The 24903-nt window shown below is 34.9% G+C and overlaps 1 protein-coding gene across 10 annotated transcripts in view; it reads left to right on the plus strand.

Annotated features, from left to right (window-relative positions):
• LOC143245191 (uncharacterized) overlaps window positions 1-24903 on the plus strand; it is a 129721-nt gene that overhangs the window by 85522 nt on the left and 19296 nt on the right. For all 10 annotated transcript variants that reach the window (XM_076491245.1, XM_076491236.1, XM_076491239.1 and 7 more), the window contains exons 7-11: window positions 1861-1932; window positions 12594-12747; window positions 16420-16525; window positions 17477-17822; window positions 19309-20096. In XM_076491245.1, the coding sequence (XP_076347360.1) occupies window positions 1861-1932; window positions 12594-12747; window positions 16420-16525; window positions 17477-17822; window positions 19309-20096 (1466 nt within the window). The remainder of the gene's footprint in view (window positions 1-1860; window positions 1933-12593; window positions 12748-16419; window positions 16526-17476; window positions 17823-19308; window positions 20097-24903) is intronic.

Genomic DNA, 24903 nt, shown 5'->3' on the forward strand with positions numbered 1-24903 from the left:
TAAAAAATATTTATCATGCTCAAACAAGCTCTTTGTTGCTAAATTAATTCATGACTGTTTTTACACTTTTTTTTGAGTAAGTAACTAAAAATGTTGTTAATATATGAGATTTTGTCATAACTGCTGTTTAGACTTCTTTGTTTTAAAAGTACCATAATATTAACCCACCTTGTCAAGGTTTTAATTACAAGTGGACTCGGATTCTTCTACAGGAGTTATCTGTGACTTGTTCACGATAAATTTGAACAATAAATGGACAGCACACAATCCACTTGTTTAAAATAATATTTATTCAAAACAAGTCAAATGAATGTACAAACATTCTTTACACTATTGGATATCACAGTTTTATCTAAAACCCTAAATAATTACTTTTGTTTGTCAAAAATCCATACAGGCTGATTCAGTTATTTTAGAATCCAACTGACAAGAGAAATTACTTTTTGCTATTCTGTTTCATACTATACAACCTGTGATAAATTCACTTATATTTGACCATGGGTTACTACAGGTGCATCAAGAACTTTAAATAATTGTCTCCTTTCCATGAAAGTCCACACAGAAAGGTTCAAATATTTTAAAATGTCCTTTGACAAGGCAAATTATTCTACTTATTTCTGTTAAACTGTAAAATGCAGTTTAATATATCTCTCATTGTGGCTAAGTTAACAAATATTTAGTTTAATTTCATTTTCACTAACTTAATGTTTTCTGACTCAATTTCACTTAACTTTTGTGGTCACCACAGCTGGATTCAGGACTTTAAAAAGTTCACATCAAAAGTCCACACAGACTGGTTCAGTTATTTTTTAATCCAGTTGGCAAAATAAATTATTTGTACTATGTCTGTTGTTACAATATAACTGTGGAAAATACTTTAGAAATCATCTGCTAAGGCTTATCTCATGTTTTTGTCACTAACGTTTTTTCCTGAATGAAGTTCAATTTTTCATGTTTGCACTTGTTTGCTTTCATGTATATATATATATAATATGCCCAACTGAAGCCTTGAAACTTCCACAAACTACAAGACACTATCATGCAACAAAACTCACATAGCAAGAAAAACTTAAGGGTTTCAGGAAAGTTGATGTTAAGAACAGTTGAACTACTTGCAAAATGTACGACTCTTACTGAGCTATATAACAAAATCTGCCCTAACAATTGCCTTTAAAATAATTACATATCACTCTTATTATGAAAACTAAGTAATCATTAAATAAACTAAATAATAACTCTTGTACTAAACAGTTTTGCATATCTGATACACTAATAAGACAGATGCAGATAATGGACATTTGAAACATATTTATCTGTGGATAATAGTTTTGAGATTCACACACTCATTAGTTTTAGAGCATTATGGAACATTATGTTTTTATGATGTATTTAATTAGCAATTCAGATAAACTTTTGCTTGCCATCAAGGTCAGTCAGCTGAGAATTGTTTTGTGATAGTGTTAAAATATTGATGATACACACTAAAGAACTTATGTTAAAATCTGTATGACCAGCTAAGAATAAATATATATTTTATCAGGATACAACAAAATATTGAATTATTATTTAATTTATTATTTTTATTTTATTTTATCTATTACTTTAATCATTCTATTTGGAACACGTTTCATCCTGCTTTAGTATACATATTAAAGTTAAATTTAGAATCGTTTAAGACATAATGCTTACCTTTTTTGTTGAAATAAATCATCAGTTGTCAAAATTTTTATTTTTCTTCTGCACTTATATAGTAGAATGTTCTATTTGAAACCTCCAAAAAATCTAAGTAAACAATGACTTTAAAATTATTAATAAACAATGTGCAATCAACTTCTCACAGAATATATTTTTGTTTCACAGAAAAGCCAAGGAAGTTTGAAATGATTATTCGTGAAAATGTGCCAATGGAGCTGCCACCGGATGTTGTTCGATGTAAGATTATTATCTTTAGATTCATTATATTTCTGCCCAGTGGTGAGATCGAACTTTGAAAGCATAGATGTAAGACCTCCATATATTTTAGCAATTATAATTATTTCCATAGGTGTTCTGTATCTGCAATTATAAACTACATTTAAAGTGTAAAATACTTCTTTGTGAACCATTGTTTAAGCAACAGAGAAAACTATGGTAACACAGTTTCTTACACCACACATGTTAACAATTCTATTTTATATAAAGAATATTTCTTTAAATTATATTTCAATTTGTTTATAAACAGTGGTATAGTTCATAAGGGAAAAACTTCAATAAGTTTAATTACTACATTTAATGATGTTTCAGACCCAGATGAAAGCATAATTTATTCAGCATAGGTTTTCTGGAAACTTCTGTTCTTTTCCACATATCTTATTAGCAGATTTTTAAGTCTGTTATTTGTTCTTCTGAGACAAAATACAATGATGATTTATTAGATGCTTTTCTATGATAAGTAAAGAAAACAAAAATGATTTTTCTTGGTGACTAATATGATCTGGAAATAAGAGAACTTAAACTTTTTTAAGAATTAGATAATTAAATATTACATAATACGTAAACTAGGCATGCTAAGAAATATTAAGTTTCACAAGTTATTTTCAAAAGACTTTTGAAGAATAAAGTTGAGAAAAGGTTGATGCTAAAAACCAAATCATTACTTACCTCTACAGTACCTTCCAATGATATGTTTGTGTACAAGGGCCATTGAAAGTGGTAAGACCAGTCAGGCCATCACCTGACCAATTTTTCTTTGTATGTATAGCAACAATTTATGTATTAAAATAGCTTCTTTTAATTCAATATATTATTTTGTGTGTATGTAGTATCTGTAGTTAAAATGGCTCAAGATTAAATCTCACGGCATTACATTTTTGAAAATTTTCTGGTGAGCATATCTCCAGACCCTCTCCAGAAATAACACTCTGACAGTGGCCTTACCACACCTATGTTTCTTCATAAAACAACGTGTTGAGTGACTTGTCATCACAGCTGATGTAGCAGATCTTCCTGTCAAATTTCTTTTGATGCATTTCACTGGTAATTCAAAACTGTTTTTCAGCACGAGTTATTTAGAAGTGAAAGTCTTCAAACCTTCAACAAAAACAAAACAACACCAAAAGCATATTTGTAAGTTCCAATTTTAGAAACTACAGGTCACAATGAAAATCCTCTTTATGAATTTTAGGGTCACTGTAAAGAAACTCTAGGACAGTCTAATGTTTAAATGTTGTTTTTTATAATGTGATCCTTTTTCAGTTTTAACAGGTATCTTTGTAACTTTGGACTTCCTTTGTTTAAGGAGGGTTATGGTGTAATTTCTCAAGCTTGGTTCAACAATTTAAAATGTCTCCTGCTTTTCTTGAATATTCATCTTTATCCAATATTAAAATACTGTTTCCTTTACCAGATACTATCATTTTTACTTAAATTTTTGAAAGATATTTATCCATTTGAACTTAGATTTACAAATTATTTATATTCACTTACAGTTATAATTATGAAAAACGTTTAAAGCTATGCCAGTGAGCTCTGATATTGCTAAATGATTGGTCATAGCTATACCAGTGTTAATATGACATTAATTACAAAAACTGTTCATATTGTACAAAAAAATCTTAAAACCTGAGCCTATTCAGAATAATAGATTTTAAAAAAATGAGCTAAAAACTTAAAAAAATAATTTGAAATACACTGGATGATTAATGCAGGATTACATACCTTAAATCTTGCCATACCTGAGCATATGTAATAGTGCATATCACCAAAAACAAACAAACAATGACAGGTATTCTAGTTTTGAGGAAAGGTATTCCACTTTCTCAACTTGGGTGTTCAGGGATATAAATTATCATCCTTCGTCCCACTTGCGAATAAATGTTTGAATGGATAAGAAATTTCGTTTTCGGGTTCTGTAAAAAGTTCTGTTACTACCTATTGCAAGATTTGATGAGATTTAGTAAATGTCCAGCGAGAGAAGACTTAGGCTTTCGTGCCCTGCCTGGGATCTACAGATCCAATGCCTAAGATTTAAACCTAGTTGTCGTCTACAATGCTTTTATAGATTTAAGGATGCATTTAGACTTATCAAATGTAGTTTATTAATCTGCTTGCCCTTCTTCTCAGTAAGGCTATAATTGATCTACTAAAAGGAAATTGTCAAGTTATGTTAAAATATGCAAGTTTTACTTATTCATAACTCGATCTGTTTTGCTTGAACGTGCTGTAAATATAACGTAATCACTCATTCAAATACTTTTAAGATTTTTAGCAAGGGTTAATAATAAATATGGCCTCTGTATAAAGGAGCTTGCTCATCTACAGATTAAGATCAAAAATTAGCTTGTAAGTTACTTATAGTATCATTAAATATTGAGAAGTTTGAGTAAATGACTCGCGAGATTTCTACATAAATAAAAGCGAAAGAATGAAATTATACAAAAAAATTATACAATACATATTATATTATACTTTGCACTGCTGCAAAAGGATGGACCTAAAGGTACGTTTTTAAGATGTAATAATATTTCATCTCTAGGCTGTTGGTTTACCTTTATTGATTCTTTTAAAATAAATATATGTGTGTGATGTGTTTATTTATGGTATTGTAACCTTTTTATTTATAAGTAACATCGTTGTTATATGTATCTCAATAATATTTAACTATTTTGAGACGTTAGCAAGAGAGTCGCAAATATTGGACATGTGGCAAATAAATAATTGTTATATGAGGTTCTGAGCCATTGTTTGTATGAAAACGTCTGTAATTTATCGTAAAATAAGTGTTAATGCTAGTATGTAATTGTAAAGCAACTTGTAAAAGATAATTGATGTTAATTAGCTTACAATTGTGGAAATATCATTGTAATTGGCATTGCTAAGTCCCACCAAGAGGTCAAGCGTGTTAAGGCATGCGACTCGTAATCTGAGAGTCGCGGGTTTGCATCCAGGTCGCGCCAAACATACTCGCCCTTTCAGCCGTGGGGGCGTTATAATGTTATGGTCAATCCCACTATTCGTTGGTAGAAGAGTAGTCCACGATTTGGCGGTGGGTGGTGATGACTTGCAGCTTTCCGTCTAGTTTTACGCTGCTAAATTAGGGACGGCTAGAGCAGAGAGCTCTGCAGTAGCTTTGCGCGAAATTCAAAACAATCAAATACAATATTTCTTCAACACTTCGCTTTTAAAGTTTCACCACACGTTCTCTATACGAATGTCTTACATTCGTTAACCAGAAATATTTAATTTTGAAGTACCTTTTTTACAAACACATCTGAATTTGCAGAACGTTGGTTCTGAACGTATTCGTGTGAAAAGTATAATACGGTATCAACCATGACGAGTATGACTCCCTGTTGTCTTTTATCTTAGCTGTTACGGCATATTATGTAAGAAAATAATATTTTTACTTTTTCATATAAAATAAAAGCAAAGAATGTGTGGTGGAATTTTCCTTTGTATAATTTGCGGTTAGTTTTTTATGTCACATAATATTGTGTAAATGAATTGTTTGGAACGTAATAATTAGCCCTCCGCTAGTATAGCTGGTAGTACATCTACGGATTTAGTGCCCTAAAATCACGATTCAGTTCCCCTCGGTGGGCTCAGAAGATAGCCCGATGTGGCTTTGCTATGAGAAAAACACACACGTAATAATTAATTTGTTTTGAGAGCTTTAAGTCTATTTATAAACAAAGAAAGAAAATGATTGGATTACAGATACTCGTTTCTTTAACGAAAATTACTAATTAAACTGGAATAGTAGGAATATCATTTGGTCTGTTTAAACGTCGTCTCAGAAACTGCCATCCATGTACAATAGAGGGCCTAGGAAAAGTTTTGTGATCTCTCCACCATAGGAGGCCTGGCATAGCCTAGCGCGTTAAGGCGTGCGCTTCGTAATCTGAGAGTCGCAATTTCGCGCCCGAGTCGCGCCAAACATGCTCGCCCTCCCAGCCGTGGGGGCGTTATAATGTGACGGTCAATCCCACTATTCGTTGGTAAAAGAGTAGTCCAAGAGTTGGCGGTGGGTGGTGATGACTAGCTGCCTTCCCTCTAGTCTTACACTGCTAAATTAGGGACGGCTAGCACAGATAGCCCTCGAGTAGCTTTGTGCGAAATTCCAAAAAACAAACAAACAAACAAACTCCACCATAGGTAGAAGCTTATTCGAATAGGAATTGAGCGGGAAATTATGTCAAGTCATGGCCATTAGACTGAATGTTTATAACCTGATAATAAAGTACGATTAATCCTTAATAGCAATAGTGAATTTGGTGCCTTAACCACCACTTTATTAAGTTTAGAGGAGAAAATAAATGGCCAGTTTCACGTAATAATTGCAGAATTGTTAAGGATATTCTCGTATGTTCGTACTGTGAAAGTTTTCGCAATTTAGAAATAAAAAATAAAAACAGTACTTAAAAATTCACACCCGTCACACATTTGTCTAGTTTTTTCAATCTCCCGCAAACCCACACAAGGGCTATCTGTGTTAGCTGTTCCTAGTTTAGCAGTTTAAGACAAGAGGGAAGAAACTAGTCATCACCACCAACCGCCAACACTTGAGCTACCCTTTTACCAACAAATAGTGGCATTGACCCTCACTTTATAACGCCTCCACAGCTGAAAATGCGAACATGTTTGGTGTAAGAAGGATTCGAACCTGAGACCCTCAGATTGCGAGTCGAGCACCCCAACACCTGAACTGTTTTGTCTAGTAACAGTTAGTTGTAAAACTTTTTTATGTTTTGTCTTAACAACAGTTCTTACTTGCCACTACCTGTTTGCCAAAGAATATTGAATGGTATATTGTAATTTGATTTGAACGAAAAAAAGAAATGAGTTTACAAATGACGTACCTTTGTTCTTAATTTTAAATAACCCATAGCTATTACTTTGTAACATAATAAGACTTTGTGTGTACTGGAAAAAAGTAACGGTGTGTGCATGTATACCAGATATTTATTTCAAGACAAAAAACAACAGTCTCTGTCGGTGGAATAGCACGAGCTTTGTAACGGTAGACGTTTTCTCGAAGCTGAGAAACATCTTGTTTTGTATTTTATGTTGAATTACTTTCTGTCAGTTTTAAACGTTTTCATCTTAAACAATTTTTCATTTTTATCTTTTTTAATAACTATTTTGTTTAGTGAATTTTTTCCATGTGCGCTAGCCATCCCTAATTTTCAAGTAATAAATTAGAAGGAAGGCAACTCGTCAATCACAGCCAAATTTTGAGCTTATTCTTTTACCAACGAATAGTGGGATTGGCTATCACATTATAACGCCTCCACGACTTAATGATTGAGTATGGTCGGGATTTGAACCTGCTACCCAGATATTATGAGTGCCCTAACTACCAGACCACGCCAGATTCTTTATTGTATAAAGAAAAGTATTAACATAACTTTTTCGTCCATCTAGGTTGTCCTGCTCACTAAATTAAAATCAAATAATAAAAAAGAAAGTTCAAAGCTAGCCATTGTCATGAAAACATTTATCAACATGTCCATTAAATAAACTACGGCCACCATCTTAAAGCAATCTTTTGGTTGAAGATGACTCCTATCTTTTCAAACTTTTTATTTCTCTTTCATGGTCTTACTATTAAATATGAGAAAAATAGTATACATCAACACTAAGTCTTCCTTATCAATTTTAAACATTTCAGTCAGTTCACCTGTAATTCTTATTTTTTCAAGTGAAAAGAAGTTTAGAGATCTTAGTTTTTCATCCCAAGTATTATCTAAGTGGCACTCCTCTTAACCATTTACTGTAATTCAAAGGACTTTCTTCGAAGACTGAATACAATACTTCAAATGTGGCTTAACCCGTTAAATGGCAGTATAAGCTCTTTAGACTTGTATTCAGTATTTCTGTAGATACAACCGAAAATCCTATTTACTTTCCACGAGCAACTGCACACTGCTTTAATGGCTTAAGGAACTGATGAATCAGAACACCAATATCTTTCTTCTTTCATAATACCAAAAATATACTCATAATTCAATTTATGATATACATTACATGCCCAAAAATGTGTGGTCACCCGACCATCACACCCATATGTGCTTGTCGAACATTTCATTCCAAAACCATGAGCATTAATATGGACGTAGTCCTCCCTTTGCTGCTATAACAGCTTCTACTCTTCTGGGAAGGCTTTTCACTATATTTTGAAATATGGCTATGAGGGTTAGCTCCTATTCATTTACAAGAGTATTAGTGAGGTCGGGAACTGATGTCAGGCGAGAAGGCCTGGCACACAGTCTGCTTTACAATTCATCCCATAGGTAGTCGATGAGGTTGAGGTCAGGGATCTGTGCAGCACAATTCTCTAGAGTGTCATTGTGTGCTGTAACATTAAGATTTCCATTCACTGGAACTAAAGACCCTAGCCCAAACCATGAAAAACAGCCTCAGACCATTATTCCTCCTCCATAAAACTTTACAGTTGACATTATGTGTTCAGACAAGTAGTATTATCCTGGTATCTGCCAAACCCAGATTTGTTCGTCAGACTGCAAGATAGGAAAATGCAGTCCCAGTTCCAGAGAATGCGTTTCCAGTGCTCCAGAGTCCAATAGCAGTGTGCTTTACACCACTTCAGTCGACATTTAGCATTGCATATGGTAGTATTGGGCTTGTGTGCGGCTGCTCGGCCATGGAAACCCGTTTTATGAATCTCCCGATGAACATTTCTTGTGCTGACGTTGCTTCCAGAGGCAGTTTAGAACTCGGTAGTGAGTGTTGCAACTGTGGACAGAGATTTTTACGCGATTCAGCACTCAGCAGCCCCGTTCTGTGAGCTTGTGTGGCCTACCGTTTCGTGGCTGAGTTGTTTTTGCTCTTAGACGTTTCTACTCCACAACAATAGCACTTACAGTTGAGCGGGGCAGCTCTAGCAGGGCAGAAATTTAACGAAGTGACTTGTTGGAAAGGTGACATCCTATGACAGTACCACGTTGAAAGTTACTGAGCTTCTCAGTACGATCCATTCTACTGTCAATGTTTGCCTATGGAGATTGCATGGCTGTATGCTTAATTTTATGCACCTGTTAGCAATGGATGTGGCTGAAATAGCCGAACCCAGAAGGGGTGTCACATGCTTTTGGCCATGTAGAGTATTTCACATGCATTACCTTGCATATTTTTGTAATCAAAAGTTATTAGTCTTTTATCCAGCCAACACACCAAATAATCCAAATCGTTTTGCATCCTCCTTATGGCCTGAAACAAAGAAAAAAAGAAGTTTCTATTTTTTGGTTAAAATATTTTTTAAAATCAGATAAAGTTTTATCCAGCGGGAATTAGATCTCTTGAAAAAGTGGAATAGTTAACCCTTGAGAAGTTCGGGGTATATGATGTTTAGGTTTGAAAGGCCAACTAAAATATGCTTTTGTTTTGGAGTTGTCATGAATTAATGAGTCCAGTATAATCATTTGTCGATATTTAATGATTTGTTGTTGCGTTCTGATAGATTAAATTCAGTATCCGAAATTACTTATAATGGCGGACATTTGTAAATATTTTTAATCTGTTCTATTGAGAAATACAATTTTGTTTTCTTTGCTTGGAATTGTATTTACGATTACGAACAGCACATGAGGTAGAAGGTATGGTTTTGTTTTCGGTCTTTACCTTTACCTTAGTCTGTCGAAAGGTGGTACATTCGGATCACCAGCTGGTTTTGTGCACAATTAGCTGAATGTTTTCTGGCACGTGATGCGCGTGTTTTAATAACTGTATTTTATCATCCAAGTGAGGTCGAAGCGAGAAGAATCAGTTGATTTTGCAGAGTGGGTTATACATAAATTTAATTGTTAGAATTATTTAAATATCGTGTTTATTAGTTAAATTAATAGTTTTATAGGTGAGAAGTGAAAGTTTCGTACGCAAGAGTAACAAATTTTTGAAATTTGTTTTTCGTTTACTTCTCGTAATACCGTTTAAATTTTGGCTAAGTTCTATGGGTAGGGAAGTTTTAAGCATCGTAGTTTGATTGTGATTTGTTATCCTGCGCCTTTTAAGAATTAAACTTTTTAACAAGAAACGTGGGAATTTGAAAAAAACTTGTGAACGGAAAGGAGCATAATTATGGAAGTAAATAACCATCAGTTAAACTCGTCTCGTCGTCAACGGTTGTCCTTCAAGCGCAGTGCAAGCGAAGAGGTTACAGGTATTGATGACGAAAACTCAGCAAAACCATTGGAACCTGCGCTCTCGCTTCACTGGTATAAAGAACTACAGAGTATAGGTTTAAGACGCAGGAATAGTGAACCTGTTTGGCTTGTTAAAACTCCGTCAAAAGGTTAATAATGTACATCTTCTATTTTTTTGTAAGATATAAAGTGCTGTTCATAAATTTCTTGACATTAGTAGTGGAATAATTCGTTTGCATGCGATAGTAAAATTTAAATAAAATCGCGAATTGAGTAAGTCGTTTAAAAATTGCAGTTTGAACAAAGAAAATGTTTAAGTATAATTGAATATCCACTCACATGTTTAATGGATTTGCTATCGAAGGTTTTAATCAGATTAAGAATAAAACAGTGATGTATTTAAATATCTGTTTTTTTTTGTTTATCATCTCTCGAATAAGAACTTGTAAACGTTTAAAACAGTTATATGTGCCGACATGACCATAGATCACTGGTGGGCACGACCCGTCAGGGCTGGTGAGAGAAGGGCAGCTGACCCTGTGTCTGGTGAGGGGCCCGGCAGTGGGATATTTCAAAGCCCACTAGAAACACTTACTACCTAATGAACTAAAATGGCTACTGTTTTCTCGTGGATTCGTGAATAAATTTGACAGATACATTTCTTTTATACACTAAAAACAATCACCAAATATTAATCAATACAATGAAAGGGGGACCTGATTATATTATTGACCCCGGGACTTCAGGTCCAAATGCTTTCCATACACTGTTTTAATTAATACATTCCAAATCCAAGTATAAAGTTTGATTACGTATGTTCAAAATATTTGTCTGCATTGGAAACCAACAGCTTAGTCAAGGTGACAATGGAAATCTAATTTGAGAGAAGTAAGTCATCTTAGTTATTATTTCTGATATGATTATAATTATTAACCCATCACTGATAACAAACATACTTTGTTTCGTGACCGTACTCACCACCCACCAACCTCCCCACCCAAAAAGAGAAAGCTGCATGTTGTGACTGCTCATAATCTCTTGTTTAGTATTATGGGTTTGATCAAGGACATTCACTATGGATAACACATTCCATTTTGTTTGTCTAAAATTAAGCTAATGGGTTAATCTCATTTCTGGGTGGTTCAGCTGTAAGTGTGATGGCTTATGAAACTAAAAATTGGGTTGCAGTACATCAGCCAGCAAAATACAGACAACCCATTGTGTCGCTTTGCATTTAACAGTAAACAAATGTTAGCTTAGCCAGTAGAATGCACTTTTCGCATGTGAGATATCTCGGACTTAATTGAGGCAAAGCAAAAATGGCTTATCACGCCAGTGAGCAAACTCAATGAAAAGAAACACTCTGTACCTGAAAAAGTGTTAAAAGGACCGAGTTCTTTCCCAGTTTCAATCATAAAATGATAGTTATATTTAATAACGCAATATTTTCACTTTCGAATAATATTGATTACCCGCGACCCTCGGATTACGAGTTCGAATCCCCGTCACACCAAACATGCTCACTGTTTTAGTCGTAGGGGCATTATAATGTGACATTCAATCCCACTATTCGTTAGTAAAAGAGTAGCCCAAGAGTTAGCGGTGTGTGGTGATAACTAGCTACCTTCTCTCTTCCCGCTGGTCTTATACTGCTAAATTAGGGACGGCCAGCGCAGATAGCCCTCGTGTAGCTTTGCGCGAAATTCAAAACAAACCAAAATGATTTAAACTTTATGTTGCTGAAAAGTAATAAATCAATATTCACAGTTCACTAAATATAGAAGAAGTAGATAATGAGATGATATACCATTATTCTGGAATCTGAGTATATCACTAGATTCTGTAGAAGTAATTTCTTGGTAAACAATGATACTTCATTACACCGACTATTTGTTTCAACAAGATATACTATTGGATTAATACATCATTTTAATAATGTTTAAAATTCGAAGCTAGATGTAACGACAGCAGGGTTCTTTTGTTTATTTGTATACCGGAAAATATAATTAGTTCATTATTGTAAGTGTTTTAGGGCCTCGGCATGGACAAGTGGTTAAGGCGCTCAACTCATAATCTGAGGGTCGAGAGTTTGAATCCCCGTCACACCAAACATGCTCGCCGTTTTAGCCGTGGGGGCATTATAATGTGACGGTGAATCCCACTATTCGTTAGTAAAAAGAGTAGCCCAAGAGATGGCGGTAGGTGGTGATAACTAGCTACCTTCCCTTTAGTCTTACACTGCTAAGTTAGTGACGGCTAGTGCAGATAGCCCTCGTGTAGCTTTGACGAAATTCAAAACAAGCAAAAAAACAAGGGTTTAAGAAAGAAAAAACTCTTTTCAACTAATATCACATTTTTAACTTTACTTCTGTTCCACTTTTAAATTGTTATTGTTGTTTAGACTTTGCACATCAAAGAAGAACAAATTTATTTAATTATTTTACACATCAATAGGTGATACAAAAGTTGAGGTGGATCTCCCATCTGTGCCAGACCTCAGTGATATTAGATCTCGTTTTGAATCTCCACAGGAAGAAATACATTATGCTTCTACTGCAGACAAGTATTCTCTTCAGAGATCAGAAAGTGTCATGCAACGTTTAGCAAAGTAAGTCCACTATGCCCGTCATTCATTACTGTAACCGGGCTGAGTTTTTGACTCTTTGATTATCTGCTCTTCTAATGTGACTTAAAAACACGTATTTTAAACTGCATATATAAATAAATGATTGTTGAATGTATGTGATAGGCCAGAAAGAGATGCAGGGAAGATTTTGTCCTCACGCAAGACCAAACTTCAGTGATGTAGACGTGAATGTGGTGATGCACTGTAACCTATAGAAACCATGAAATCATTTCTTTCTTTCCGATAGGTGTGAATGTGAATTATAAATTTATGTAAAGTACTTTGAACTAACATGTGGCAGTTTGTTGTAAAAACGTGTAAATGGAAGGAGGTTAGTGTGTTTCTTGATAGATTTGTTTAGGCAGGGTATTCATGATGAAACTTTGTAGAATGGACAGCAACTGCTTGTTGTGGGGACACAAGTGTAGAGGACGGCGTTTCGAAAGTCTTCCGCCTTTCATCTTCAGATCAGTGTGTGTTCAAACTTTCAAACTAACGTGGCAGGGGTTTAGTTTAGAGAGAGAGAGAAATCTGAAGAATTCTCTCTTCAACTGGGGTGTTCAGGAAAGTTGTGGTTCCTCTTCGTCCCCTTACGTGAAAAAAAATATTGAAATTTACATGGGGATTTTTCTTTATTTTATTTTGACTTTATTAAGGTGAAGAAGCTGCTAAATTAGGGACGGCTAGCGCAGGTAATCCTGGTGTAGCTTTGCGAGAAATTCAAAACAGACAAACAAAATCTTCTCTTCGACTCCATTTGATGGAGCTTTCAGTTTTCCATTCCCTTACTGTCCATTCTGTTACTGCTCGTGAAGTTTCACTGAAGCACTTACCTTCTTTGGTTGAGTGCACGTGACCAGTGGAACCTTGCTCAGGATCCCTCAAAGCATCCTCTTTCTCTTCCTGCTTTCATTGTTGATGATCTGAATTCGTGATTGTACTTTGCACACAAGATGACGGATGTTCTGCCTTCTCCTCCTAATCTGGATTTGGATATCTTCACGAAAGCTTTCCTCCATGAGAGGGGAGTATGGGTTGATTAGAAAAAAGCTTCAGGTTTGTAGTATGTGGCTAAGCAATCTTAACATATTAATATTCTGGAGCTTCTAGCCATGCATTGTTCTATGGATTATTTTGTTTATGTTTCCAGGAATCATCTAGTCAATGCCCATTCTCATGATTCTATGGTGGTAGCTTATATCAATCATCTGGTCAATGTCCATTCTCACAATTCTATGGTGGTAGCTTATATCAATCACCTGGTCAATGTCCATTCTCACAATTCTATGGTGGTAGCTTATATCAATCACCTGGTCAATGTCCATTCTCACAATTCTATGGTGGTAGCTTATATCAATCACCTGGTCAATGGCCATTCTCACAATTTTATGGTGGTAGCTTATATCAATCATCTGGTCAATGTCCATTCTCACAATTCTATGGTGGTAGCTTATATCAATCACCTAGACTATGCCCGCCTCGTTTCTTTTTTGGGTTATGTGCTTTGTATTAACCTCCTTGCATGTCATGTTCTGGATCTATTCAATCTTGTCATGGATTATCTTTCCTATCCAGACAAAATTTATCCATTGGATTGGCATTTTTTATCTTATTACTTTGCAATACCTAAGGCTTTGGTGGAGTACTCCTCACCTGAATGTGTTTGCCTTATCTCTAACGGTGAAGTAGGAATTTTTATTTCTTCACTATCTTTTCCATTTTGTTCATCTTCTGAATCTCTCACACTGTTACCATTTTGCGATTCTATTATAAATTTTAAATCAATTTTATCAGTTTCTGTTAAAACATTCTTGTCAACGTTCACAAACCTTTTCGCGTTCACAGAATCATCTGCATCAATATTCTCAATCAGAGTTTGGATTTCACTAGAATCGTCATAACAAACAACTTCTCCACAATCTCTGCCATTATCAAGAATAAATCCACAGTTTCAAAAGCACTTTATTACATGCCCCCCGCTAGTACAGCGGTAAGTTTACATGTTTACAATGTTAAAATCAGGGGTTCGATTCCCCTCGGTGGACTCAGCAGATAGCCCGTTGTGGCTTTGCTATGAAAAAACACAAACACACACACTTTATTACACATTCATGTTTCCCCCATTTGATTGAATGACTTATATACAGTTGCATCTAACACGTCAGTTTTCATGGTCATTTCAGATGCTCTCTTACAGTGGTCCATGTTTGAAATAATATGCTGAAGCATATTTCAAGTTTATACTCTGTATAATTCTATTATTTAGTGGCTGTAGAACTGATGTTGTACATGGAGGTAGAAAGACTAAACGAACACTTGAAAGTTGAACTTTTGGGTGACAAGTTGTATTATCTAAGAAAAGTAGAATATTCCTATTTTCTTGTTCCATTCTTTTGTTTAATTTGTTCAAAAATTCCTCAAATATAGCTCTTGTAATCCAAGCTTTATTATTTGCTTTCCATTACACAGGAAGTTGATTCTTCCTTAAATTTTTGAAAGAGTGCAGATTTTTCACTTTTTCTTATTACCCATGGTTTCTCTAGTTTTCCATCAGCAAATGAGACCAATAGTACAGTCAACCGTCCGGAATAATTACGGCAGAAAAAAAGAACAGAATATATTTAACCAATTCTTACTGTAACAAAATGATAGAAAATTTATTAATATTTAAACAAATTATTAATTAAATAAGAAATTAATATTTAATCAAAAACATTTTTTTCCACCATACTCAGATTGTAATCCTGCTAGTTGATAGATGAGGTAGGTGAAAGATAGTTTCCGTTCTCGTTATGCAGGTTTCGCCATATAGAGGGCCTTTTATAAGAAATTTTAAGACAATGCTACAAAATTTTGATATTTCCGGCTTATACAAGTTTATGCGGTTTCCAGCTTAGACAGGTTTTACTGTATATTACTGCACTGGAAGTGGTTCCTGTCTAGTGGGTTTTTCAGTAGGATATTTCACAATATAGGGACATCTTTACTATTCCAATCATCTAGATGTTGGATGTTGACACACTGTTTGTCCCTAAAGTTTGACCACCTTTCAAAAGTGTTCGAGTTATAAGGTTTCTAATTCATTTCTTTCAAGACTTCTTGAACCTACGTGTTTCTCTAACATCATGAATACTTTTTACTAATGTACTTTAAAGTTTATACACTTTATTTTCTGGTTCTGTATATGGCAGTGGTATTAAAAAAGGCTAGTTTTAAGAAAACTCTACCTTGCCATCTATACGACTTTCTCACACTTTATAGAAGGATTTGAAGTTCAGTAACCACTAACTTCGGTTAGTTGTAGGCAGACATTCCAAGTTCATTAATGTAACTTTCATATCTTCACAACTCCCTCAGGTTTTAGATATACTTGAATCAGGTTTATTTCCAAAAGGCTCTTCCATCTTCGCTTGTACACTCCTTATATTTGGCATTATAGTTCGTAAAGTGTGTTATTAACACCCGTTTAGTGTTTTTCACGTATTGATATCTTTTAAGTTATGATAGTTTGAGAATAGTATATGTATTTTTGTTATTTAACTGAGTTTGTTGGTGTTCCAAAAACTTAACCTTTGACAACTTAGTATCCTAAGAAACTTACTTTGTCTTTCTAAGTGAATCTTCTCATGATGAAAATTTTACTGTCACCGTTAGGTATCAGTCTGCTGTTTCTGGTCAAGAAAATGGAGAGGTTTCAAGCTCCAGTGAAGAAGAAGATGAAGATTCATCCGTTGTCAGGGAAAGCAAAAAAAAAGAAAAGGTTTTTTTTTTCAATTCACAACTTGGTTGAAAGTGTAGTGTTTATTGGAATAATAGTAAATACACGGGATATTTAGAAATAGATTGAAGTTCCAAGTGGTTCATAACAAAATCCATGAATTACTTTAACAATATGTATTTTATAAAATACATGATGTTGTGTTAAATTACTGGATTGATAGAGTATTTGCACCATGAAGTTTTGAAAGACCATACTTTTTATTTGTAATAGTTTATTAAATAAAGAAAACATGTAGAACATTGAAACATTATAACAGTTAATTATTATTCACTAATTGTTTAAGGAGAACGCTTTGTTTTACTTTATTACAGTACTAATTACACAAGTTCTAGTATGTTTTTCTATGGTGAAAATATACAGAAACTCATAAAAAATAAAATGGGGAAAAAATACTCAATAAGCTATACAAATACAAAATATATATATAATATTGTAGCCTGTTGACTGCCAAGTATTTCAGTTGCTACGGCAACTCCGAACCAAGTTCAAAATACAACTCTAATGCTTTTTCTATTTGTAACATTTTTCGTGACGCCATTTTGGATCTAAAGTAAAACAACATGCAAGTAGGTCAAATGCATGTATGGTGCTGACATCTAGCGTTGAAGTTAGATATTATTGAGAACGAATTAACTCTTTCCGTGGCACTGCGTTACCGATCGGCTTGGACTAGTTATCTCGTCTACGGCACTAAACATGTTAAAATTTGGAGAAGAGAAACAGTACTTTCTATCTTGAAAAACTTTTTGATAAAAACCACATAAACAAAGGTGAAACCAGAAAAGGTAGTTTTACTAATACTGGTTTTCTAGCTGTTATTCAATTCGTTGATAATGTTAATTAGCTGATGATTGTGTTAGCTCTTGAAGTCAGATTATATATTAATTAAATGAAGTAAAATGCACTTTTGTTTGCTGAATTTTTCTCCAGGTAAAGTTTGATGAGATGTCTACTCTGAAGTCCCAATGGGAGAGTGGTAAAGTTGGCAAACATGAAGGAAGAGGTGATGACAAGAAAGAGGAACTTTCCAAACTACGACAGAAAATATGCCTTGGGAGATCCGAGTCTATGCGTGCAGTCTACGAACGTGCCTGTAAAGAATCAGAGGGCAGTGTGCCTTCCAGAACAGAATCTATTAATCTAGGCAGAGACGTAAAAGCTGTAAATATCAAAGAGAAATTTGAGAAAGGTGATATGGATAATGAATTGGAACAAGAAAAGATGGAAAAGGTTCGAAGAGAAAAGGAAGAAGACCTCAGTGTCTTCAATGAAACAGGTACCACTGATATTCTGCTTTAACCTCTTCTTTATTAAAGGTCATGCATGCTGTACCCCTACAAGAAATCTTAATATAGCCAAAATAATTAAATTGTCTTATTTTTTAAATAGCAAATGTAGTTTTTATTAGATTTTCTGAAAAAAAATCAAATCAAACCTAAGTTCCTTTTTGGTCTACCTTTGAAGCATGTATTTCAGACAGTTAACTTGAAGAATATTTGAAATGACAAGAACCAAGGTGATCCATATGTACCTGAGAAGTTTGTTGGTTATTTCAAGACATCGATATTGCCAAAATATAATACTTTCTTAGTGATGCAGAAAAATACGAATTTGAGAATTGTAGAAAGATTTTTAACGTTAGAAATACATAAAAACTCTTAAAATATTTTCCCTATGGGTAAAAACTATTTTGTATTTGGAGCTCTTTACGGTTGTAGATAGATTTTTAAAGATAAAACTCTCATAGTCTTTCATGTATTGTGAGGCCAAGTGTAGCCACAACATTGACGTGCCTCAAACTGTAAATCCATAGGTTCAAAATTCATGACTTATTGCTGAAAAAATTCCCAAATCACTTTTGGGCTGTGGTTGGACTATAATAATGATGTTCAAGTTCTATTGTTTGATTAGTAGTCACAAAGTTGGTGACTTTGAATAGTTACCTTCTTACTAGTCTTACTGGTACAATATTAGGGAACACTGTATGCTCATAGTACTTGTGTAGCTTTGCACAAGGTTTAGAAATAATCTCGGAAATTTCCATATTTTAACTCTTTGTAATCAATAGTTTATTTAAATATAAAAAATTTTTCAAAGATAAAAACATTCTAATGTGTTTCTGATTTACCAAAGATGAAATTCATGCTTGATAATGCAAATTTAAAATGTGATATATTCAACCATAATGAAAAGTATTACAAGGTTTATAATTATAAATGTGACTTTCAGTAAATACTTTACATTGATTGGCCAATTATTTCTGTAGTTTATCGATCTAAGCTCATCTCAGTACAATAATGTTTGCAGAATAGTTGTTAAGCCTGATTTTATTGTTGGGTAGAAAGTTATTCTGACGAATAGAATTATGCATGAACTTTGTTTGTATGAGTCTTCAACAATAAGTTATTCTAACCTTTTGTTTAGTATGGCTGGGTTTTATGTTTGTTTTATTTATGCATATACTTAGGGCGTCAGTATATATTTTGATTTAAAAAATAATATCACATATTGAATAGCACCAACATATTTTTATGACAAAAATACTTCTGGTTGTAGTGTGAAGGTATTAAAAATACAGAGTTTTACTAACTTGTAATAAACTTTTGTATATCTAACACCTTGATGAGCTGTTATATACTGGTATTTACGTTTTTATTTTTTAAAGTATTTTTTGTATTTTGAATTTAAAATTTTAAGTTGTAAACTTATAAACTACGTTTGTTAATATTTGATGTATTTAATAACGTAGGCTTATTTCTTAGGTACTGCTGCTGGTGCAAGAACGCTTTTCAAACAGATTGATGCAACTACTTCATCTACATCTCCTGCTTCAAGTAAGTTACCACAGACCGATCGATGGCAAACTCGACAGGCACCCTTCTCCAGTCAGTCATCTGTTACTGATGCTGATGTTGTGAAATGTAGTGACCCTGTTTATAAGGACGACATTGAAATTGATGCCTCGCAGCTTACACAACGATTTAAGTTTTTTGAGAACTACAAAAGTGAACCAAAGGAAAGAAAACGATTTCAGATCACTCCTCCAAGGGAAACTAAGAAAGAAGAATCACCCGAAAGAGAAATTATCCGAGATCCGAATGTTGTACGATCGTCTGACGCAGCTGATGAAGTGATAGTTACAGACACAGCGAAAAAGATGCTTAATAAATTCAAGCAGTTAGAGAATCAGTCCGAAACTGATGATGTCCCAGCCGGTCCTAAACCAGTCAAACGTATCACTCCACCACGAGAGTATACCAGAGTTGATGATGAACGTGAGCCTTCACCAGAACTGGAAAGAGACCCTAATATTATTCGTTGCAGTTACAAAACTGAAGATGATATAACATGGGAAGCCGATAGAGCCAAGTGTCTCCGTGCCAAATTTGAGCAATGGCAGCATGAAATTGAGAAAGAAAATGGAAACAATGAAGAAGAATATATGCCAGAAGTTGATACTGCAAAGAACTTACGGGCCAAGTTTGAAGCGATTCGGGAAGAAAGCATTAAACCAAGAGAGAAACCAAAACCCAGAGTGAGGAGATTTGTTGTAAGTACTTTATATGATTTTTCATTTATTATCAATACATTTGTTTGTTTTGAATTTCGCACAAAGCTACTCGAGGGCTATCTACGCTAGCCGTCCCTAATTTAGCAGTGTAAGGCTAGAGGGAAGGCAGCTAGTCGTCACCACCCACCGCCAACTCTTGGGCTACCGTTTTACCAACGAATAGTGGGATTGACCGTCACATTATAACGCCCCCACGGCTGAGAGGGCGAGCATGTTTGGCGCGACGGGGATGCGAATCCACGATCCTCAGATTACGAATCGCACGCGTTAACACGCTTGGCCATGCCGGGCCCGTATATACATTTATAACTGTGATTCCAGTTACTGACGTCACCTTGTTAGCTTGTTATCTTACATGCACAGTCTAGTGCGTATTGGAGCTTGATTGCTATGTTAAAAAGTGTATCATTATGTGTTTTTTATAAGATGTAATGTTTGACAAGAGAATTATAATCATGGTAGAAGTATACTATATTTATATAAAGAATTACATTAAATTAAAATACATAATATAAGTGAGAAAATTTTTATTTTAGAGAGGGCATTTGTGCTTCGTTTTTCTAACTTCATTAAACATTAAAGGCTTTTCTTATTATTAGAGATCTGAATAATGTTAATTGTAAATACTTTCCATCCCTTGTTTAACGTGATGTCGTGGCATGTATTGCCCCCCCACATAAAATAAAACGTTACATTTTGATATGTTATACAGAGTATTCAGTGGTTCATCTTATATTTTTTTGTTTTATGGAACTACTAAAGAAGATGAATATAACCATAAATGGAAGTTAAAATTTTATCTTTGCATGTCTTGAACAAGTGGTAAATGCTATGTATTGTAATTGCTTAAAATTATTTATGCATAGCTCAAATTTTACGCATTATTTTACAGACAAATGTTTGTATTTACTTACATTTCAATATATACACGAATATCAAGAGCATATAACTTCTAGTATTGATCAAAGTTACATTGCAAACAATAACGTCGACAAAAACAAAAATTTATTTTCAGATTTCAACAGAATTTTCACACTTGGTAACAACATATTAGCCCGACATGGCCAGGTTGTTAAAGCACTCGACTCGTAATCCGAGGGTCGCGGGTTCGAACCCCTGTAACACCAAACATGCTTGCCCTTTCATCAGTGGGGGCGTTATAATGTGACGTTGGTAAAAGAGTAGACCAAGAGTTGGCGGTGGGTGGTGATGAATAGTTGCCTTCCCTCTAGTCCTACACTGCTAAATTAGGGACGACCAGCGCAGATAGCCCTCGTATAGCTTTGCGCCAAATTAAAACAAACAAACAAACAACATATTTGTGATATTTCATGACAGTAAGTTTAATTATTAGCCCTGGAATAATGTAATTTAAAATGTTAGTTTTACAATGATTTATACCACTGTTAAACGTCATGTTTTGTCCAGTAAGGTTTTCTACGTCATAGAAATATTAAACATATTCTGTACTGTACATTATATATCTCTCCACTTTCCCTGAATTTGCATAATGTTTGTGGCTTAATTTTTCCGGCAGTTCTTAGCATTCAAAGTGCACTTGTAATACTGCAATATTAGTCACGGCAGATAATATAATTATTATTGTAGAATATCAAGTTGAACCTTTAACTAAAGTTTAGTGTCTTGCAACTAAACTATAACCAATCATAAAACTAATTAAAAAAATCATGTACATTCATAGGAACAGTGTGTTAAACCAATTATCCATAAATGAATAGTATTTAATTTTGGAATAACCGAAAACTAGTGATATGTTTAGGAAAACGGCATTTCGATATGGTATGTTGTGTCCGCTCACAGATATATCTTTTCTCATTCGATGCTGCCTTTATTATGCAATTTTGATTTCTTAAGCTGATTAAACTTCTCTAATTTATTCCAAAGTAGGATTGTTATTCATATTTTCAAACATTATGAACATAAAGATAACTTTTTTTCCTAGATTTTTAATTCTTTATTTTAACGGTGTTATGTTTCGTTATTCATTTTTTAACAACCAGTTCCAAAGTTCAAGTTACTGGTTCAGAGGTAATGCCATCTGCCAGCGTACTTACACAGGCTGCAGTTTGGAGAAGTCAGCTATGGAATTATTGGCTCTCATTGAAACGAGAGATTGATCGTCATATGAGTCAACCTTCTTCTCCTGATATTCCTCCTGGACACGCCAACCCTGTTTGGGACAATGAGGAACTTGACAGTCTTTTTGCTCCATCTGATTTTATTGTGTCTTCCCATGCCCTTACTGCAAAAGAAGTTAGGCCTTATATGGCTTTTTTATGTGGGTTTTCAGGTGTGTTCTACTTCATAGATTTCTCTAATTTCTTATACTTCTCTTCTCTGATTTTTAGAATTCCTATAAATCACATTCCTCGCTCTCTATAGGCTTCGTGTAAGTTTGCTTTAATTTACCATCTTGTTTAATTTCCATTTTTTAAGTCTCAACAGTTGGAATAACTTTTATCTGTGTGTGGGATAGAGCCTGTTTGTTTATAACACACTCAATTTTCCCGTCTTTGTCTTACTCTATGGACTTTTCATTGGTACTTGTCACAGATCCACCTCCTTTCTAAGGCACTCCACCAAGGTCCAAAGGATTTTTCGAGGAATAACCACTCCATGATTATCTTCGTATTGGCAAGTTTGTCTTATTTGTCTCTTTCCTTACACGCATGGTTTCTCTGATGTTGAGATCTTTTGGGGGAGAGATTTCTGTATTGTACCAAGTTTGTTTACCATCTATTTATTTCGAGATTTATACATGTTTACTTTTCTCTAATGGTTTGTTTTCAGAGATATTTCAAAAGCTTTAGAATACTACGTGAAATCAGTGAGACATCAATTGACCTAAATTTCGGGCATGTGTTGGTCCAGTATGTCAAGGCTTTTGCCTAACATGTGCATGCTAAGGATTATGCTTACACTATTACATGGACTACTGGCTTCTAACAGCTTAATTTGGACTAGAGTACGCCCATCACATTCATCTGCTATTTTTGGAGGAAGGTTGCATAAGTTGGTTAATCTAGTTGGAAAAGCCATTTCTTATATCTACCCAATGTTTTATATATTTGAATATCTTTTTTAAACTCATCTCGAGTGGATCCAATCTTCTTCTCTTTGACTCTATTTTGTGGAACTTTCAGTTTTCCATGCACTTACTCTTCACGAGGTACACTTGCTTTTGAGGATGTGGTCCTCTAAAGAAACTGTTACCCTTATGGGCTGAGTTCATATGATATCTCTTCAGTTGACTCTGCACGATCAATGGAACCTTGTAGAGGATCCATAGGATGTTCCTATTTCCCTTTCTTTTTCTCTTGTTGATGATCTGCATTGATAGTTGGAGAAGGCCCACACGTCGGCATGTGTTCTGTTTCCTCCTTCTCATCCAGATTTGCTTGTCTTCAAGTTCACTTTCTTCCATGGTTGGGGGGCGTGGGTCAATCAGCAGGATGTTTCAGGTCAATGACCTCAACTAAAAGGTATTACCATATCAACATCCTCGAGCTTCTGGTCATACATAGCACTTTGGATGATTTTGTCTATTTTGTTAGGAAACATCTGGTCGTAATCCATTCTAACAATAGTGGAAGCTTAAACCAATTATAAAGGTGACACCCATTCTTGTTCCCTTTACGTTTGAATCTTGGATCTCCTTTTTGGGTCCACACATTCAGTATTCATCTTCTTTCATCTTTTTTTCTGGGTACATTCAATCTTGTTGCGGATCATTTTTTCCAACAGACATAATTTATCAGATCCTCATGTTTCCCAGTGGTTGTGTCTTCAGTAGAGTACACCTCAACTGGATGCATTTTCTACATCGCTCAGTATCATGTTACCTCTGTTTTGATCTGCAATTTTTCATCCATTTGCACATATCTTTATGTCCATATCCTTCCTAGGGTGAATTCGATGATTCACACCACTCCATGTCAATTCTTTTTGATTGTTTCTTACTTGCAGGTCCAACCACAGTTTCTACAGCTACTCCAGCTCCAACCTACTCCGCCATTACCTCTTCCTCCTACTCTGTCCCTTCTATGTAAACTATGGTCACCATCATTTTATCCAGCCTTTTATATCTGGTTTCATTCTGGCCCTTGATGAGAAGATCCACGTTGTTATGGCAAGATGCTTTGTTTTTAGCACATTTTACTGACCCTTCATTTATTGATGTATCAGTATAAATATAAGTATATCAGTATAAATGGAACATTTTCTGCCATTGGTCTTTAGGTCAGGGGATTTCATTTTCTTAAGGGGATGTTTTTTCTTTAAGACCCGTCAGTGGCAAGTAGCACAGATGTACTTAAGCTCATCAAATCTGTACTGTAAGGTGACTTAAAAGAATTATAGTGTACATGGTCACTAAATCCACACAATTGAGGTGGGGGTGTTCCACGGGTTAATTCATAGGTTTCCCTAGTAATATATTTGCTTCATTAATATGCCCATGCTGCACCTTGCTTGTTTGTTTGTTTTGGAATTTCGCACAAAGCTACTCGAGGGCTATCTGTGCTAGCCGTCCCTAATTTAGCAGTGTAAGACTAGAGGGAAGGCAGCTAGTCATCACCACCCACCGCCAACTCTTGGGCTACTCTTTTACCAACGAATAGTGGGATTGACCGTCACATTATACACCCCCCACGGCTGGGAGGGCGAGCATGTTTAGCGCAACGCGGGCGCGAACCCGCGACCCTCGGATTACGAGTCGCACGCCTTACGCGCTTGGCCATGCCAGGCCCTGCACCTTGCTAACCCA

The sequence above is a fragment of the Tachypleus tridentatus genome, chromosome 2 (genome assembly GCF_004210375.1).
Source record: "Tachypleus tridentatus isolate NWPU-2018 chromosome 2, ASM421037v1, whole genome shotgun sequence".
Lineage (NCBI taxonomy): Eukaryota > Metazoa > Arthropoda > Merostomata > Xiphosura > Limulidae > Tachypleus > Tachypleus tridentatus.